Here is a 20,765-nt window from a genome sequence, read left to right on the forward strand (position 1 = left end):
CCACCGATGCTGATACAACTGTTATAATAGCAAGCTATGCTGTATCCCAAATCTTCAATGATGTCATGGAGATAAGTGTATCTAAAGGCTAAACAGCACCAATGATTCTCCATGCAACTCCTTGCAACATGCAACTACTCGCAAGCAACCATTAACCTCAATGGCAGTTGCAAGGCGTTGCATTGGTGCAGTTGACCTTAAACTATTTTGTTACAAGACTGGAGTTCTAGTTGCAAGAAGTTGTAAATGGTGTGGTTTGGGCTTTATATATAGCCTATTAAGCCATAAGATACATATATGTCCTATAGCTGCCCAGGGCAGTATAGGCCTATATCTCAAGGTGGGGGTCCAGTCCAGGAGGAGCTGTCCTATAGGGGTTCCCCAGCTAAATGTGTTATTATAGCATCAACAGTTAACACACTTAAACAATCTACAAGCTCACAACTTGCTGCCGTGTTGTGAGCTGGTAGATCTGCTATTTAAAATAAAATAAAATATATAATATTTAATAATAGAAATTGGATTTTTTTATAGACATTTTAACAACACATTAATTTGGGGGTCATTGACATGAAAAAGTTAGGTCTATGAGAAGAGAACCACATGGTCCAGGCCAGTGAGGGATTTGGAGAATGTTGTCTCTCTGACAACGAACTAGCCAATCACAGCGCTACCACACCTCTGAACTATGGGTTGTAGTGTGTACCTAAATTAACAGTGTTGCCATGTCCGCTTATTATAAGCGACTTTGACCTTGTTTTCTGTAAAGTTGCTTGTAAATATTGGTTTTGATTGATTGATTGATTGATTGAAGTATTTATTAACAGTTTACAGAATGGGTACATTTCACATAAAAGCACAACTCAATACAAAGACAGTTACTGTAGACGACACACTGATAAAGCGTTACACTTGTGTTACACTTTGTACACAGGGTGTACAAATATACACTTCTATATAAAAAACAGGAAATCATCTAAGGAGGTAAAAAGGGAAAAGAAACATACACAGTAAAGGCTCATTCATAGTCTGGATTTTCGGTGGTGAGGTGACCACCGCTCCGGTGGTGAGGTGACATTCCAGCCTGTCAAAGTGGTCCAGGGAGTGAGGCATAGTTGTGTTTTTTGGGCTTGTTTATAAAGTGTTTTCTTAATTTGGGTTTTTGGGCTTGGGCTTGGAATGCTGTTTAAGCCTGGTTCTCAACCATTTTCATATTATAGACATCTAGAGGACCCCGATTGCCCCATGATTGTATTTGTCCACAGGAGGACCCCCATCTGAAATACTGAAAATATTTTGTACCAGTGACCAGATTTGTGCCGATAAAATGTTTCCAAAAATATTCCACATTTTTCTTTTCTTTTTCATAGCTTGTATAGCAATTGACTATTTTCAAATAATGTTTGTGTGGCTCGTTCTTCTTGGGCTTGTTTCTTGTTTCTCCCGCAAACTCTGGCAACCCTGAAAGTGAAGCTAAAGGACCAGCAGCCTGCATGCAGTTGTTCAGTTTCACGCTGACAGCGGCGGACCGGGGGAACACCAGCTTTGAGAACACTTCATTTTCTGGTCCTTTGTTGCAAAAAAATCGAAGATGACTTAACTTCGAAAGATTCTCTGCTGGCCAGGTAGTTTGGAGATCTGTTCAGATTTCATATGATTGTATAATATGAAGGCATTCACCGATCTTTATCATCGTGACTGACTTTATAAAGTTGACTTTACATTCTATAGAATGTATGAGTGGATTTTTAAGTCTAGGCTGCTACGGCAGGGTTTATTTTCCATGTCATGCGACTAAAATTAGATGACAACATTGGTTCTTAGATTCTGCACGGAGGAAAAAATACGTTTGTGTATTTTATGTGTATTCTCGATAGCATTGCCTCTCATTCAAGTTGTGTTACAGTCTGTAAACCACAACTGGCCCCAACACAGCTCTGGGGGTTTGCTCTTGTGAATGTCTTGCTGACTGAAGCACTACTAGGCTACTAGTTTATACGCAGAGCAGAGTATAGCCTATGTGTATAATTGCATTTGAAGTTAGTGTGTAGCGCATGTCTTCCCTGCGGCAAAGCAGGGAGAAGCAGAATGAATCGAAGTAGCTTCTTGTGTGCTTGTTCATATGCAGGGGTTCTGCTCAGCTCAATAACCTGTTTCAGACAGGGGGACATACCCCCCGGTATTATTTACATTACTGAGTGTCACTACTACTATTATAGTACAGTGTAGTAGTACAGCACAAAGTCATTATAAACGATGTTGTTTGAGATGGAGGACACTCAGGACAGTGTGTTTGTGTGTCTTTTCGCGCATTGCACACTTGTGGAGTGTCACAAAGACTCTATACCCCACACATGCACATGCTTACGCGCACACACACACACACACACACACACACACACACACACACACACACACACACACACACACACACACACACACACACACACACACACACACACACACACACACACACACAAACTGATATCTGCAGCACATTTCAGCCTTATTATTATCTTGATGAACAGGCTATATATTATCAAGAGGAGGATTCTTATTCGATAGAAGTACAACTATGATGACTTACATTGTTTTTTTGTTCCTGTATGGCAAAAATATAGAGGAGCGAGTAGGCCTACTCCTGAGAGTAATCATGGCATCATGTAGAGGTCTGGCTTCAAGCTAAATAAAAAGCATGAGCTTGATGTTAGCTGCATGCTGAGAATTGTGCACTGGTCTGTACATTGTTTTGACATTTTGCCCCCAGGATGCAGTGGAAGATATGGCCACTTATACTTAGTTTACGTTCTATAAATGGAGCATACCCATTTATGATATGCCCGTCTTTGCAACTAAATAACACTTAAAAAAAAAAAAAGTTTCATTCCATGTTGATAATTATGTAATAGGCATGTATGTATGGCAGCTATCCTTGTCTTTATCTCTTATTGACTGGTAATATTGTATTCTGTGTGTGTGTGTGTGTGTGTGTGTGTGTGTGTGTGTGTGTGTGTGTGTGTGTGTGTGTGTGTGTGTGTGTGTGTGTGTGTGTGTAGCACGCACGGTCGCACGCACACACACACACACACACACACACACACACACACACACACACACACACACACACACACACACACACACACACACACACAAGAGTATGGTTTACCCATTATTCCTTTTACAACTACATTACTATATAACTGTGCATGAAAAAGGAATGCTTTTGGCCAGAAGAGCCTGAATATTGTGCCTTGTTAGACCTTGTATGGCTATATTTGGCACACAGCACCATCATACAGGCTTGTTTCCTTTCTTTCGAGGGTCAGGAAGTTAGTTATGGTAAAACGCATGTATTATTGCCTTCTTTGGTTGTCTGTGAGAGTTGCATGGTCATGATCTTTCTGGGCACCAAAACAAACTAAACCACAGAGGAAACTGGTTTGGTATACACTCCACCATGTGGTTCCCTAAACAGTGTGCCATGACTCACCAGACACCCGTTTCGACACAACTTCTTAACCCATTTTGATCTGAGATCAGATTCTAAAAATGTCGTCTACATCCTGACAGTTTTCTGAAAAAGCTATGTTTCTATGTCAGTCGTTCTTTGATTTTTCAAAAATAGCAGACCTACAAGCTCGTAGCGCGCCACTTGGTGGCGCGCTATGAGCTTGTAGATCTGCTATTTTTCAATAGCTAAAGCACAACATAATGCTGACACCAAAAGGGGTTCCCGCCCAGAATGGGTTTTAAATGTACTACTTTGTGTGTCCTCATTTCCCAATACAGAGACTTCATATACATGTTTACAAAGGGATAAGAGTCTCTATTACATCTCCATTACATGTGTAAATAGAGGTGATTTTATTTTTGCACGGATATGAATGCAGGTGTGCCTTGAGATTTTTATTTGCCCTGTACTATACAATCACCAGGATGGCCTAAGTCAAATGACTTAGAGTTGTTGCCTGCAGCCACAGTAATAGAAGTTGCCCTTGACCCAAAGGGGAGGGGCAAGAACTTAGTGAAATCTTGGGCTGAGGAGAGTATGTGTACTAGTAGATTTATGAATCCCTCATGTGGTGCAAAGCACTGCACCAACAAATGCACTCCCACATGCAAAGTGCAGTCGAAGTTCAGCTTGCAAGTCAAGCAGAAAGTCGGGCAAATATTTAATCAAATTCCCAGCTGTAGCATCTAATTACAAAGAGGATGTTGATAAAGATAACCTATAGGCGGCTCACACACTGTATGGGATGATTGTTCCAAAGAAACCTGGTCTTGGCATTTTTTTTCTCTCTCTAGCTCTGCTGGTATATATAGTGATGAAAGAAGATTTGAAATTATAATCACCAAGGCATGCTTTTAACTTCTAAAACACTAAGTGTAATGTTATTACAACATTACCATTTGATTTAGCTACCAAATGTTATTAGTATTTAACTCCAAATGCACAGCTTACTGGATGATTGCATAGCTGTCTCAAATCTGCTGACATTAACCCATTTTGACCTGAGATCAGATTCTAAAAATGTCTTCTACATCCTGACAGTTTTCTGAAAAAGCTATGTTTCTATGTCAGTCGTTCTTCGATTTTTCAAAAATAGCAGACCTACAAGCTCGTAGCGCGCCACTCGGTGGCGCGCTATGAGCTTGTAGATCTGCTATTTTTCAATAGCTAAAGCATAATATAATGCTAACACCAAAAGGGCATGCAGGGCAAGTTTACTTTTATAGTACATTCAGACAGAGCATAAGAAAACAAAGAAACACATTTTAAATGTCATTTAAAGGGGCATTCCACTCATTTTCAACATTTTACTATGTCATTAATATACCTTAGAGCTGTTGTGTGGAAATAATAAAAAGTCCCCCCATTCTGTGTTTCCTAGAACTAGAGGTCTGAAAAAAATTAACATGGTGAAACACATCTTGATGATGTCATCAAGATGTGTTTCACCATGTTAATGATTTTTTTCATAATTACAGTTCTAGGAAACACAGAATGGGGGGACCTTTTTATTATTTCCACACAACAGCTCTAAGGTATATTAATGACATAGTAAAATGTTGAAAATGGGTGGTTTTCCCCTTTAAGTATAATTAGAAAACAAAAACTGAATTAACAGAAATCATTTGGCCTGAATTTCAACCTGTCTGCCACAGTCGCAATTAATGTTTACTCTCCCTCCTATACTTTTATTACAAAGGAACTTGATATGCTAGAATTATACTATTTGAGGGCTACTTTATTTACATGGTAATGGGGTTGCTACAGCAAGCCTTTTACACAGACAAGAGGGACTTGGTTTAGGACACGGGATAGCCATAATTTATGGAAGCAATTAAGGCCAGTTGATTTTTAAGTAGGATCATCACTATGTGCTCCTGTGTGTGCTTAAGACCTGCAGGGCCTTTGTGTCGTAGGCACAAGGCCTGATTAGGGTTGCATTCAACGAGCACACATTCAAATCCTCAGTGTCAATTTAACTCAGAGAGTGCACGACAAAGATATCAATTTGTACACCGAGTTGAATTTTACAGTGTGGGCAGCTGCGTGCCTGCATGTGTGCAAGGCAGAGGGATATTCTCTCTTGTCACTCCCCCCCCCCCCCACACACACACACACACATACATGCATATTAAATAATTTCACACACTGCCTAAACTTATTCCCACAGAAGATTCGAAACAACTTCTCTAGTGATTTTATTTTTGCGTGTATTATTATTATTTCGCTATTTCGTTTATAGAGGGTATGCGCGTGACATCATCATCAAACCAGGAAGTTATGCGGGTAAGCCTACTGAGTGGCAAAAACTACTTTCCTGGCCTTGACAGCCCATACATCCACACAGAAAAGTCCTATCTGATTGCATTAAACAACATTAAAAAATGTTAAACTCACTTTGCCTGTTGCTTTGCCACTCGATGTGCCATTCACTTTAAGCATGCGCATACCCTCTATTCTCACTGTATACTCACTGTGCATCATTACCATGATGCATGGTATCTCAACATCTACATATTTTAGTTAATGTTCTACTTTGTCACAGTGTCAAACAAAAGTAGTGAAAGTGAAAGTCACTTCCATCTTTCCATTCATAAAATATAAAATATTGAATCAATGAAAAGCATTAACAAGAGACTTGACTAGATGATATCTACATTGGATCCATTTGGATTATTTCCCCCTCATTTCCTGAAAAGTAATGGTTTCGGGAAAGAAAAGGTTTACAGTCCCGACAGCGACGTTTTGTAAGTTAGATGTTTTGACGTCCACAGAACCAAAGACCTGTGGCTGCAAAGAAAAGAAACAAGGCATTCTCTCATACACTAGCAACCCCCCCCCCCCCCCAAGACAGGCACCAGTCTCTGTTTAGCCATGAAAAGGACAGATCCCCACAATCCTTCCATTGATACGTCCCATCGGTTATTAAGTGATATTCTCTCCACTTGCCTCCTGCTCTTTTTGCGTGTATAATTGTACATTGTTTTGGCAAGTCCCAGAAAAGACTCGCTGTGATTGGCCAGTAGTAACTTTGATTGGCAGTTGTGCCGAATGCTCACCCCAAAACATCATCATACTATAATTCTGACAATGTCTGTCTGAATGTCTGTCACTGTGACTACCGTAGCTCCTCACTGCCTGCACCAATCACTCCCACTTTTCACACAGGCATTGACCATAATAATATGGAGGTCTTAACGAAGCCCTTTTTCCAATTTAACAAATTATAAATTAATAATTAATTTATTAGTGAATTAAAAATGCGAAAACGCACCCAGGGGGCAAGTATTTCACAACGGGTAAGGGCTAGTGATTTATAATTGGGAGGCATACTATGGTCCGACGGAGCATTGGTTCGACATGCGTCCGCATCTCGGACTAGCGCCTGCTCCCGTGCTTGCGGTTATGGTTAGGTTAGGGTTTGAGGTGGGTTGTCGTTTTTCGGACCAATGACTAGTCGGACCAAACACATGCACCCTTTATAACTTAGGTGGCGCTGCTGAGTCAGCTGAAGCGGACTTCGCAATGTTCGACACAGCGACTTGCTCGCCTGAGCTCGCTCGGCAGTGCCTCTCGTGGCTCAAGTTGGTTTCAGACGGCGAGCCTCCGTCGCAGACAAATGATACGTTATCGCATAACGTTGCAAGGTTGTTGTGAGCTTGTAAATGTTTTTTTTTGTGGCTTTCGCCTTTATTTTATATTTTTTTATGAAGGGACAGACAGTAGGCTGACAGGAAATGGGGAGAGAGATGGGGGGGAAGACATGCAGTAAAGGCCGTCGGGTTTGGGAGTCGAACCCGCGGCACACTGCCAGACTGGATTACCAGCCAAGGTGCCTGGACCATTGAGCCATGGCCCAGGCCTGTTGTGAGCTTGTAGATCACAATTTTGCCTCTTTCTCAGATTATTTGACAATCTGGCCAATGTTTGACCATTTATAGTATAGTTTGTTGATTACTTTTGACACGTAACTTTAGAAATGTGCAGATACCCTGTATATACACACACTGTATGTTGGCTTGTTTACTGTTGAGTGAGAAAGCAATGTTAGGCCTGGGCCGTGGCTCAGTGGTCCAGGCACCTTGGCTGGTAATCCAGTCTGGCAGTGTGCTGCGGGTTCGACTCCCGATCCCGACGACCTTTACTGCATGTCATCCCCCCATCTCTCTCCCCATCTACTGTCTGTCCCTCCATACAAAGTATAAAATAAAGGCGAAAGCCACAAAAAAACTACTTTAAAAAGAGAAAGCAATGTTAACACATGATTAACACATGATTAAGATAATCATCTGGGTGGGGGAAACCCCCCAAAATCCAGGGAGTCCCCGACCCACAGGTTGAGAACCCCTGCTGGGCTAGTAGAGGATGGACCTTATAATAATTATCCTAATCCAGTCCAACAGTTATACTCTGGTCTCTAATCTTAACGTTCAGTTTCGAATAGAGATATGATTGTTGCCACAGAGGCGTGTTTGTTTCCTGCGTTAGGGAAGAGGAGTTTCCATGTGCCGACGATGAGGAGTCATATTGTTGCCGTCGGGCAGAAACCTCGTATCTCTCCGTATTCCAACTTTTTACCTAAATGAACCCATTTAGCATTATGTTATGCTTTAGCTATTGAAAAATAGCAGATCTACAAGCTCATAGCGCGCCACCGAGTGGCGCGCTACGAGCTTGTAGGTCTGCTATTTTTGAAAAATCGAAGAACGACTGACATAGAAACATAGCTTTTTTCAGAAAACTGTCAGGATGTAGAAGACATTTGTAGAATCTGATCTCAGGTCAAAATGGGATAATGCCATGCTACAAAAGCAGTGAAAATAGCTGATCTACGAGCTCAAAATGCATAGATCGGCGTCACTACTTCATTTTCTTTCTTCTTTTATAAGAAAGGAACGATTTTGACATACAAGGTTTCCACCAGACACAGAAAAAAAAAAGAAAAACAGAACCTGTTCCCAGCGTGTACTGTGTGTGATTGTAACACACATAAAGGAGTGACACTGACTGACTACACCCTCAGGGTCTTGGTTTTTAGCTAGAAAAAAAAAAAGAGAAAGCATCACTTGCATACATTTGCTAGTCAAAATAAACCGGCGTACTCACACTGTCTGACTTGTACTGAAGTGATCTCTGTCTGCGTCTCATGCAAAGCGTGTGTGTGTGTGTGTGTGTGTGTGTGTGTGTGTGAGTGTGTGTGTGCACGCGTGTGTGTGTGTGCGTGCCGTGACACGTGTGTGCGCGCACACGTTGTGTGTGTATGCACATGCATGCACGTCTGCACTGGAAAGTGCCTTTCAGCACAGCGAGTTCCCCATAGACATAGTCCTCCTGAATGACCTCATGTTTTGTCTTTCATTGTGCAGTTAGTATCATCATAAGAATGCTGTTATGAACAACAATGGTTGGCATTTATTTTTGTTTATTTTCTTCGGCTGCACTAAGGCCCGGCTTCTCCCAGTGATGCCTGCATGTTGCCCTGTTCATTGTCGAGACCAACAGACCACATAGCTCCTGTCTGAATCACTCAGGATTCGAGTGGCATGCAGGCCCAGCCTATAACCCATTCTGACCTGAGATCAGATTCTAAAAATGTCTTCTACATCCTGACAGTTTTCTGAAAAAGCTAAGTTTCTATGTCAGTCGTTTTTCGATTTTTCAAAAATAGCAGACCTACAAGTTCGTAGCGCGCCACTCGGTGGCGCGCTATGAGCTTGTAAATCTGCTATTTTTCAATAGCTAAAGCATAACATAATGCTAACACCAAAAGGGGTTATTGCCTAGTCCTGCTACAGTATTACACCCCCGGACCATAAAAGAGAAATGAAAGTTTCTGCTGACATACATGGGCATCATGGACAACCGCCAAATGTGCCACAATTACAGATTACAGAACCTGTTTTCCACATTGTGTCAGAGCCTAAATGCTCATCTGTAGGCCTGTCTCGGGTGCAGTACTTAGTTTAGACAGTTTTTGGTTTTAGACTAGTCATTGGTTAGACCAGTCATTAGTCCTACAACTACAACCTATGTCAAACCCTCACCCTAAACCTAACCTCCCACGGGGCAGCACACCTAAACCTAACCTTAACCCATGTCTAACCAATGACTAGTCTAAACTAAGTATGCACCCCCCTGTCTCACTGAGTTGCACCAATTCTACAGCATGCCATGATATGGCATTACCTCACACACAAATCTTAGGTTTAATGTGTTGAGTTAGCCCATTTTGGGGCGGGAACCCCTTTTGGTGTTTAGCAGAGATAATGTGGAAACGTTGGGGTTGGTTACAACCTGCGCCTGTCCTGTCCGAGTGCAGACAGCACACTAAGAATTACAGCCAAGGCTCGGGAGCAGATGAGATTTTACTGCCTCTTGTGGGAATTCTTTCCAGGAATTGTGGGAGGATTCTTTTTGGACACCGACGTTTCTGGTGTTCAACATAGTTTAACTTAATGTGTTGAGTTAGACATAATTCACAATTCTTGAAGTACAGTAGAGATATGCGTGTCTTGAAAATCCTATGTGTATATATGAGGTAACCCCATATGGTGAGGTAACCCCATATCGACAGTGATAATTGTCATACTGTGCCTCCAGGCCCGGGGCCTCTAATATAATTACTTCTGTAGAGTCTGGTGTGAATCATTTAACATGTGTTACACACACCTGGCTGAGACAAGAGCATCAGACTCAACAACTGGATACCGGCAACACAAATGAATCTCGGCTGCGGCGATGAGATTATTCTGGGCACATAAAAGGGGAGATCTAATGAAAAAGTGGAACCACAGGAGGTGAAGCCATTCTCTCAAGCTCACCCCAAGATCTGCAGTGGTGCAGATCATAACACAAACGTATTCAGATGGATATATAAAATGCATTATGGACCTTAACAGCACTACACTTTCTACAGAGAGGTTTAAGTTAAAGGGCCCATATGGTGGAACTAGTCTCCATGAATTTTATAGCCGTCTGCCGGACACTAAGCCCCCCACCACCGCACGCACTCTCACACACACGCACACGCACACACGCACACACACACACGCACACCTCCCCAACAGAAGAAATTGTGGTATTATGTAACTGCCCAGTCAGAGGGCAGTGCCACTTGATCCGCTGCCTGTTGATTGGTGGTGACAATCTATATAACGTCACCTATTTGCACAGTATAGGAGCGGTCCCCCCGGTGGAGCTCCGCGAGGGGGATTATGCTGTCCTGGTCTGTTCTGGAGGCTCTCATGTAATGTATCCATGATGGATTAGGGCCCTGGTTAGTGTGCACAGAACAGAACAGGCCACTCATGGGTAATGGGAGAAACCACAGGCGGAAAAGGCAAGCGGTGGCCGGGGGGTGGGGGGTGTAATTAGTGGGGTACCTGATGTATGGAGAGTCCTGGCATGCGAAGGTCACCCCAGGGGGTCAAGGAGGCCTCATACCTTCTTATACAAGAACTGAAACACCTGATCCAGATCCTGCTCCAGTTGAGTTATTAACTGAGATCGGATTCTAAAAAATGTCTTCTACATCCTGACAGTTTTCTGAAAAAGCTAAGTTTCTATGTCAGTCGTTAAAAATAGCAGACCTACAAGCTTGTAGCGCGCCACTCGGTGGCGCGCTATGAGCTTGTAGATCTGCTATTTTTCAATAGCTAAAGCATAACATAATGCTAACACCAAAAGGGGTTCCCGGGCCAGAATGGGTTAAGAGTGAGGTGGGCTGAGACTGGAGTTGCTCCGATACCGATATACTGAGGTGAGCTGAGACTAGAGTTGTTCGGAAACCCCCTCAAGGAACACCGAGGGTCCCTGGACCCAATTTTGAGAACCACTGTCCTAGATTATTTTTGAATTACACACTGGTATCGGATCGGTATAGAGGGGATGCGCATGCTTAAAGTGAATGGCACATCGAGTGGCAAAGCAACAGGCAAAGTGAGTTTAACATTGTTGAATGTTGTTTAATAATGCAATCAGATTGGATTTTTCTGTTTGGATGAATGAGTTTTTTGCCACTCAGTAGGCGTTCCTGCATAACTTCAGGGTTTGATGATGTCACGCGCATACCCTCTATACTCGGTATTGACCGATACGCAAGTTATGGTTTCGGTATCTATCAGGAAGGACAAACTGGTATCGGTACATCTCTAGCTGAGACTAGGACCATCCCAGACATGATTCTAAAGACGTCTCAAAGTACAGAGAGTGTCCTATTGGCTTTTGCAGGTTGTAGCCGTGCAACAGAGTTACTTGGCAAACAGTCTTTGTTCAGGTGTCCAATGTCTTAACACTAAACACCCGACTGATAAGGAAACGATGAGCTGTCCTGCTGACATTATTCTTTATTGTGGGGTCAGGTCTGCGTTTTTCACATCTAGAAGTGTCAGCTTTAACCTCCGTTTTTATGTACATGGCTATAGTCTGACCACAGGTTGAACTCACAGCGTCGAGAACGTAAGCTTAACACCTGTTGTTGTGAAGTCATTAGACAAAACGTGGCCCTGAGAACAGTTGGGGAAACCCCATTCTACGATATAATCTATAGCTTACTCAAGATTCATGCATTGTTAGGTTAGGTGCTATGACTATTTGACAGCAAAGTTTATGTTCGCAGAGATATCATCTTAAAACCCATCCCAGTTAAGGATATACGGTGATATTGTTGGCAAGCCTAAGCAGTAAGCACACCTCATATTGCGGTGATATATTGCAGCATACTTAGAAAATGTGGATGTGAAATTGGGGGTGGCATTTATGTTGGCCTAGTTCAGCTCGTTCCACCATTAAGTGAAATATGGATGCATCATACAGTATTCTAAAGCTAAATTAAAAGAAAGAAAAGTTTTGTGGACTCTTTCTGGGTTTCTTTGCTCATCATGTGTTTGCTGATGAAGACAGGGTAGTACACACACACACACACACACACACACACACACACACACACACACACACACACACACACACACACACACACACACACACACACACACACACACACACACACACACACACACACACACACACACACACACACACACACACACACACACACACACACACACAGAGTAGCAACATGTGACCACAGGCAGGGGAAGCACCACCCTATACAGTATAGACTCACACCATATGGGGAAGTGTGGATGCCTTTAAGTGCATATTACTAACAAGGCAAAGGGAGGGACATTTATATCATTATGAATCACTACATCCACATCGGCTTAAACTCGGTGCGTTCTCTTCAAAAGGTGTGTTTGAAGTTCATCCAGTTTTATTTCCTCCTCCTCCCACTTTTCATGCTGTTCCTGCATGTTGCCATGGGTGACTGCTCACCTTTCAAACATAAAAAAAAGGGGGGGGGGGGGGGGGGGAGACACAAGATGATTTTAACCCGTTTAGGCCCGACGTCGAAATAAAAAAAAACGTTCGCTCTGAAAGAATATATATTCAAAGATTTGTGCCGCATTTTTACGATTTTTCAAAAATAGCAGACCTACAAGTTCATAGCGCGCCACTCGGTGGCGCGCTATGAGCTTGTAGATCTGCTATTTTTCAATAGCTTAAAGTATAACATAATGCTTAGTTAAAACACCAAAAGGGGTTCTTCTCGCCCCAAAATGGGTTAACCTGCTCATCAAGTCAGGAGATAATAAAGGACTGGGCTGTTATTTTGGGCTCGAGGTTCACAGTCACTGTCAGAGCAACGTTGGACTTGAATGAGCCTTTCATTGTTTGTGCTCTTCTGGAGATCCAGTTGCATGATGGGGTGGTGTTGTTTTTTTGGACAAAGTACCCCCCCGTCCCCGTCCCCCCGTCAGTGGCTGCTAGGGTGATGGCCAGAGGGCCTTTTGGTATGTTCCTGACCTCCTCAGGACCATGTTTACGACCTCGGGGCTCAGTATTATGAGAATGGAGTGGCTGGGTGTTACCCCTTATGCTTTGACCAAAAGCACACCACAGACTTTCAGAAGAATGCGTCTCACTTTATCACACAGGAAGGTCACAAGGCGACATGTGATGATGAGGACGTGGTGAAAAGACGAGGTGTCAAGATTTTTTTTCCCTCTGGCTTCTTTAAAACCCATTTAGTCCTGACGTCGAAAAGTCTTCTGAAAGAATATATATATTCAAAGATTTGTGCCGCATTTTCACGATTTAAAAAAAATAGCAGACCTACAAGCTCGTAGCGCGCCACTCGGTGGCGCGCTATGAGCTTGTAGATCTGCTATTTTTCAATAGCTAAAGTATTAGTTAAAACACCAAAAGGGGTTCCCACCCAAAATGGGTTAACCACTTTCAGCTTGTCATCGTTATTTTGGGCATGTCATGTACTGTAGGCAAAAATGATTTTATTTTTTAAATAAAATAAAAGCTAAAACATCAGATCAGCTTTCTCATAATGCATTGCGATGTAACACTTTGTTGTGAGCTTGAAGATCGGCTATTTTCGATACTCGTCTAACAACAAAATATACAGGCATTAAGTGGTTAACACCCCCAAACCCACACACTTTCGGGTGCAGTACTTATTAGTTTAGACAGTTTTTGGTTTAGACTAGTCATTGGTTAGACCAGTCATTAGTCCTACAACTACAACCTATCTCAAACCCTCACCCTAAACCTAACCCCCCACGGGGCAGCACACCTAAACCTAACCTTAACCCATGTCTAACCAATGACTAGTCTAAACTAAGTATGCACCCCCACACTTTCTACACTATTGGTTTAATTCTTTGATCCAGATTATTTTAATATTTTAAAACGAGGTGACTCCATTCAATTTGAGGCCACTGATCAAAGGCCTGACACCAGACGCGCTCCGCACAAGTATGCTGTAAGCAGAGCCAATTGGTGATGGACACCAAACACCCCGTCACAGGGACTTCAAGGGGGCCCAAATAGGCTTGTATTCATCGGCCTCCACAAATCTCTGCCTGGGCACGGAGCCATATTATCTTCTCTGCCCTTTCTAATGCCCTCCTGAGTCATTGACTATTGTAAGCCAAGGGGGCCCGCTGTGCTGTCTGCACCCCAGTTTACACAAACCAAGACAATCTGTTTGGGATTACCATACGGTATAATCCACTATGGAACCGGATCCCATTTAGTTACTTTCCCCAAACAGCAATTCATTCATAGGCCCCCAATGCAATTATGATCATTGTTTCCACTCACCGCCGAACATTAATTTCAGTCTGTGTGTGTAAGCTTTACTGTAATGAAATGTGATAATTACATAATTACCCATGCCAGGTTTTAGGAACCAATTATGAGTATAGGATGAAGAAAATGATGGTGTGCAGAACAAAAATTTGCCAATGAGCATATATGCACATGGCGGCCATTTTGCTTATGCGTATGAAGCTTAGAGTATATATGAATAGAGACGGCACCGGATTTCTCCTCCCATCCACTTGCATTCAGTTGCTCAAAAGTGCATGAGGCGATTTCACTCCTCCTTCCGGCTAGGAACAGAGTGCATTCTGGGAAGAATTGGGCCAAATGACTATCATTGCACGCGTTCACGTATGAAACAGCGTTCACGTGTCATCATGAACGTGCGCAATGACAGTCAACGAACCAGATTTGGCCCAGCGCTGCAATACCAAATTCGGCCACTATGTCCATTTCTCCTCAGGGTTTCCTCCGGTTGCCGTCTCTATTCATATATACTAAAAGGTATGAAGTGTGTGATTTAATCTAATCATGTGCATCTTGGGATCCACATGGGAAAGGCATGCACATCCCGTGTGGATGTGGGACTTCATGTGGGGCAGCCTGTGACATGAGTAAGTAAAAAAGTAAGCCTGTGGCAGCAACGATCGGTCAAGTTGTTTTGCAAGATTGGCTCCAGACAAATGACTCACTCACAGACTCACCCTCTTACAGACAGCTATAGCCTAGAGCCAGCCATACCAAAAAAAAAGCTAAAATAAATATGTCACCATAATAAATATGGTCAATTGCCACCGTGGAATGACCTGATTTTATTTACCGTACTCTACTTTAGTATAACATAGGGTTAAGCCACATCTGTGAATTTCTACCACATGTAAATCCGTAATTAAATCCAATATCAAGATCACCCCCTCTCCTTAACCTGTGCTAGTTAGTTCAGTAAATATCGACAAAGCATGGAGATGTATAGTGTAATTGTGAAATTAAAGAACTTTAGAGGAAATGTGACATATTGCACAACTCTATAGGGTAACTAATTACTAACTGCAACCAAGATTTAGTCAGTAGTCTGACCGACAGACAGAAGCCCTGCATGTTGCTCTCTCCATTAAGCCTTCCATTCCTCCATCCTAAGGAGTTGGTTCGTTAACTGAACATGGCTCCAGGGTTGAATTCACACTCTGTTTGCCCTCTCCCATGACCCCACTTGCTAGTCGCCGCGCACACACACAAATGCGAGTCGGTACGCACATATGCGTGTTCTGTTCAAGGTACGCACGCACTCACTCACTCACACGCGCGAACACGCAAACACACACACATACACTGCTGTTCTGGCTTTAAACGGAACATGTCACACTTCCTAACTCCCATCAGTCGAAGAATACACTGTAACGATCTTTACACATGATGACCCCCACCTTAACCAACCCTTCTAACACACACACACACACACACACACACACACACACACGCACACGCACACCCCTTTTGCTGCACTGCCTTGTCCATAACTCAGTGTCACTCTTAATCAGCAAAATAATCTGTGAAACTGATCATGAAGAAAACATTCCCCTCCGTCTTCCACCAGCAGTACCAGCCCCCCGAGCCTAGCCTGTGGAGGCCCAGTCGGTCGTGCTCCGCTGACTCGCAGGGATAAATGGAGATAATGGGAGTCATATGCTGGCAGTCGGCTTCGGGCTGGCCCAGTAGACACGAAACATTAGGAGGGCTCCATGTAGTCATGGGGTTGGAGAGGAGAGGAGAGGAGAGGAGACGTAGAGATGAGATGAGAATGTGAGGTAACAGAACACGACCAGGACCGTGTATTCAATCCCTTTGTGGAAGTAGTGACTGTCTTTATCCGGGATGCCTGTCGCTACCCATCTCCTCCTTGATGACCCACATGCACGAGTCACTGCACTGTCCCACAGAACTCAGTTTAATACCTGATTGAGGCACACATGGCCTGTGTAGGCTTCACCCTTCAGCCTTGCCCTCAACCAATATTATATAAGCCTAACAACCATCACTTAACTTCCAAACTGCACATTATACCAGGGCTGGAGAGGCAGAGGCTAGCGGTTCTGGAAGGCCCATTAGTGCAATGTGTTGCCACGCTGTAGAACGCTGTCATTAGCAAACAGTTGATTGGAGGATCCGAGCCGCGTGGGTATATCCTGTAATTGCCTGCTGTGCAATGTGTTTGGTGGTTGTCTAATGAATGGGGCAGACCCCACAAGGCCAAGGTCACGGTTGCTATTCCTGCACTGCATGCGGGCTGAGGAATGATCCAACCGAATGTAGCCTACTGTATATATACACAGTCAAATAGTTGGCGTTAACTTAACTCTGAGAGTGTACAAATGGAACCAAATGGTTACGTTTGTACACTCTGGGAGTTAACCCATTTTGGGGCGGGAACCCCTTTTGGTGTTAGCATCATGTTATGCTTTAGCCATTGAAAAATAGCAGATCTACAAGCTCATAGCGTGCCACCGAGTGGCGCGCTACGAGCTTGTAGGTCTGCTATTTTTGAGAAATCGAAGAACGACTGACATAGAAACATAGCTTTTTCAGAAAACTGTCAGGATGTAGAAGACATTTTTTAGAATCTGATCTCAGGTCAAAATGGCTATTAACGCTGAGGATTTGGTTGTCATTTATCTGCCACTTTTCTCGTGCACTAAAGAAAGCATACTCGGCTTGTTGTGACTGTGTGTACATTGTACAAGCAACATCTGCAGAGGTAGACGTTAAGAATTATTTTTGTTAGTATGGGGAAGCATGTATTTTTATGTTTGCTTCTTCTAGTCCACCATCTGCGGGTGCAGTCAACCAGTACAGCCAGTGAAACCTCAGCTTGTTTTTCTGTTTGTTAGACCATCTGTTGTCATGTGATGTGAACGGTGTATTTCCCAGGAGCTAGTGTTATTATGCCTAACTCTATGGTTCATTTCACTATGTTTTTGGATCTCCGGCTGTTGTTGCGCATTTCAATTGTCCGTTGGTTTTATGCATATCGCTTGGCCCGGAAATGAAGGAAATTGTTAGTAGAGAATATTCTAAAATGTACTAAAACTGGTGAATTTAAATGTTAAACCCATTTTGGGCGGGAACCCCTTTTGGTGTTAGCATCATGTCATGCTTTAGCTATTGAAAAATCACACCCGTGTGAACTGAGTGGTGTAAGGTATTATATAGCCTGATCAGCTGTGGTCTGACGTAATGTCTGACGTAATGAAATCACACCCGTGTGAATTGAGTGACCATAGCAACCATGCTCATTTTTTTGGTACGAACAAACACGTGGACACGTAAACTAACAAAGCCAGTTGTTGGAGTGGTTTACACCACTCAAAAAATAGCAGATCTACAAGCTCATAGCGCGCCACCGAGTGGCGCGCTACGAGCTTGTAGGTCTGCTATTTTTGAAAAATCGAAGAACGACTGACAGAAACATAGCTTTTTCAGAAAACTGTCATTTTCAAACAGACATTTTTAGAATCTGATCTCAGGTCAAAATGGGTTAAATGTTTATTTCTGTGTAAAACATTATCCTAGACCAGAAGGAGTGGTCTGGTTTAGGATCTCAACCTTTTCAGGCCGCAACCCCAGAAACATAATCATATTTGAACCGGTGGGGACCCCCCAAAATAATCATATTTGAACTGAGGACCCCCACCCCACCCTGACACGCACTTGGAATTGTATAGGCATTACTGTATACATTGAGTTTGACTTGGTTCTAGAGCCAATCTACAAGCTCACAGCGCCTCACGTTGTGAGCTTATATACTGTACCCAGTGGCGTGCACAGATAGACACTAGGGGGTGCTAGAGCACCCTCTGCCCTTTTGGCAATGTGCCCTTCTTCTTTTTTTGTAGTGTAGCCTACAGTGTACACTTGTACAGTATGTGGACCATGGTGATATTGATCAATTCGTGCTAAAAAGCTTCTAATATATTATTTATGCCCCACAATCTATACATCTCACACTATTAAGGCAACCGGCCGGTTCCACGCGCTGCACAAGGTGCCCTTTTTTCCACTTGAGCACCTGCCCCTCTAAAGGTCTGTGCACGCCACTGACTGTACCTGAACTTGAGTGAGGGCTGGGCTGTGTTTCGACCCGTCTCTCTAGTCTCCACACCCTCCAGCCTAGACACACCCGCAAGTTGGAATCCTCTATCCTCCTACACACGCAATGGTGTGGCACAGCGATGGAAAAAAAGATGTATTTTGCACCTAAATGTCATGTATTGCCATGATGAGCCAAATAATGTCATAAATATATGAGCTGGCCAAAGAAAACGTATTCAGTCACACATTCCACCGACGTGTTCCTTCACTCCCGGCTTCACGTCTCTGTTGTCCTGTTATGTAGTATACTTTAACCCATGTTGGGCGGGAACCCCTTTTGGTGTTAGCATCATGTTATGCTTTAGCTATTGAAAAATAGCAGATCTACAAGCTCGATCTACGAGCTTGTAGGTCTGCTATTTTTGAAAAATCGAAGAACGACTGACATAGAAACATAGCTTTTTCAGAAAACTGTCAGGATGTAGAAGACATTTTTAGAATCTGATCTCAGGTCAAAATGGGTTAAGGTGTGTCTCTATACTTAATCATGTGTCAATCTTCTTATTTTGCCTTGTATCAACACAGGGATTGGCTGAAGTGAGACCGACCCCTCCTCCTCCAACCACTACCGTATATCTCTACAGATGGGAGGTCGTCCGTTTCTCATCCATTTCCCCCAGATGTGCCGCCGTCGTCTGCCCTCCGCCGAAGTTTAAACATGGCTTCCCATGGCCTCCTTCTGCACCGGCACAGACTGGAGCTGACCCACGTGTTACCATGGTGATCATCCTGTCCAAAACCCTGGAAAAGAAGAAGGGTGTCAGTGATGTGAGGTCCCTGGATGGTGAGAGACTGCTGGTAAGATTGATTGATTGATTGATTGAAATATGTATTAACAGTTTGCAGAATTACAGCACATTACACTTGTTTACAAGAGGGTCCACCTTGTTCAATTCATCAAAACATTTAGAGACGTACAAATAGACACTTCTATATATAGTCAACAGAACAGGAATTCATCATAAGGGAGGTAAAAAGGGAAAAAAACATATACAGTGAGGGGAAAAAGGGGTGGGCAGTGGGGGGGGGATTCAGATTTTACGGAGGCCAGTTTCGAATTGCAGCCGTCCGTAGGTGCCCTTTGAGAGCGGTTTTGAAGGAGTCAAGGGATTCACATGTCTTAATGACTGTTGGTAGGGCGTTACACATTTTGGTGGCATAGGAGCGAAAATAATTTAGTCCCTTGTTTGTGCCGAATCTGGGTTGTACATGGTTCGTTGCACTTCCTCTGGTGTTTAAGAGAAGCTAACTCCATTGCCTTTTTGACTTTTCGCTCACAGTAAGCCCGATTGATAATTATGGTCGCTGTCAGGGCTGCGCACGGTGTCTCAGATGTTAAACAGTAGTCTGTAGACTCTGTAATGTGAATAGGTCAGCAGTTGCTGCTCACTTCCCCAGATGCCACACACTTGCACAATGTGAGTAATCACATCAGACCACAGCCTAGTAGGCAGTGGTAGTTAGCTAGAATCAACGTTACCGAGCCATCTTTCAGGCTGGCTGTGCGGCTGTGGCTGGCAAGACCATTTTAGAGCCACAGCAGAGATGTTGGAATAAACCACACGGGTGCCTCTCACTCGGCCATATCCCTTGCTTGTCTTTCCTGAACTGTCTGAACTTCTCATTCCGTGTTGACCTTGAGAGCTTAATTAGACATGAGTTGTGTCTTGGCAACTTTACAATGCAGGCAATTGTGGCTTTTTGGCTACAATGAATTATTGTGGCCACGCTAGAGCTCTGGCGCAGCAGTCAAGGTCTTCACTTGTGTGTGTGTGTGTGTGTGTGTGTGTGTGTGTGTGTGTGTGCAGCCTCAGTGGACTGCAGGTTCACCTAAGTGGAATGATATTTCCTCTTCACTCAGCAGTCGGTGATATAAGAAGTCTGAGTGTGCTAATCCTAAATATCCTCAGTTGAAATTAGTGGCGTTAAAATT

At 43.3% G+C, this 20,765-nt stretch overlaps 1 protein-coding gene across 1 annotated transcript in view; it reads left to right on the forward strand.

The window, feature by feature from the left end:
* Nucleotides 1-1,501: 1,501 nt before the first annotated feature.
* LOC306930644 (protein FAM53B-like) overlaps nt 1,502-20,765 on the forward strand; it is a gene marked incomplete at its 3' end in the record, with an annotated part of 44,459 nt that continues 25,195 nt past the window's right edge. Inside the window, exons 1-2 of the mRNA XM_079511711.1 lie at nt 1,502-1,625; nt 19,358-19,630. Coding sequence (XP_079367837.1) covers nt 19,550-19,630 — 81 coding nt within the window. The 5' untranslated portion in view covers nt 1,502-1,625; nt 19,358-19,549. The remainder of the gene's footprint in view (nt 1,626-19,357; nt 19,631-20,765) is intronic.

Source organism: Electrona antarctica (assembly GCF_951216825.1).
Source record: "Electrona antarctica genome assembly, chromosome: 10".
Classification (NCBI taxonomy): Eukaryota; Metazoa; Chordata; class Actinopteri; order Myctophiformes; family Myctophidae; genus Electrona; species Electrona antarctica.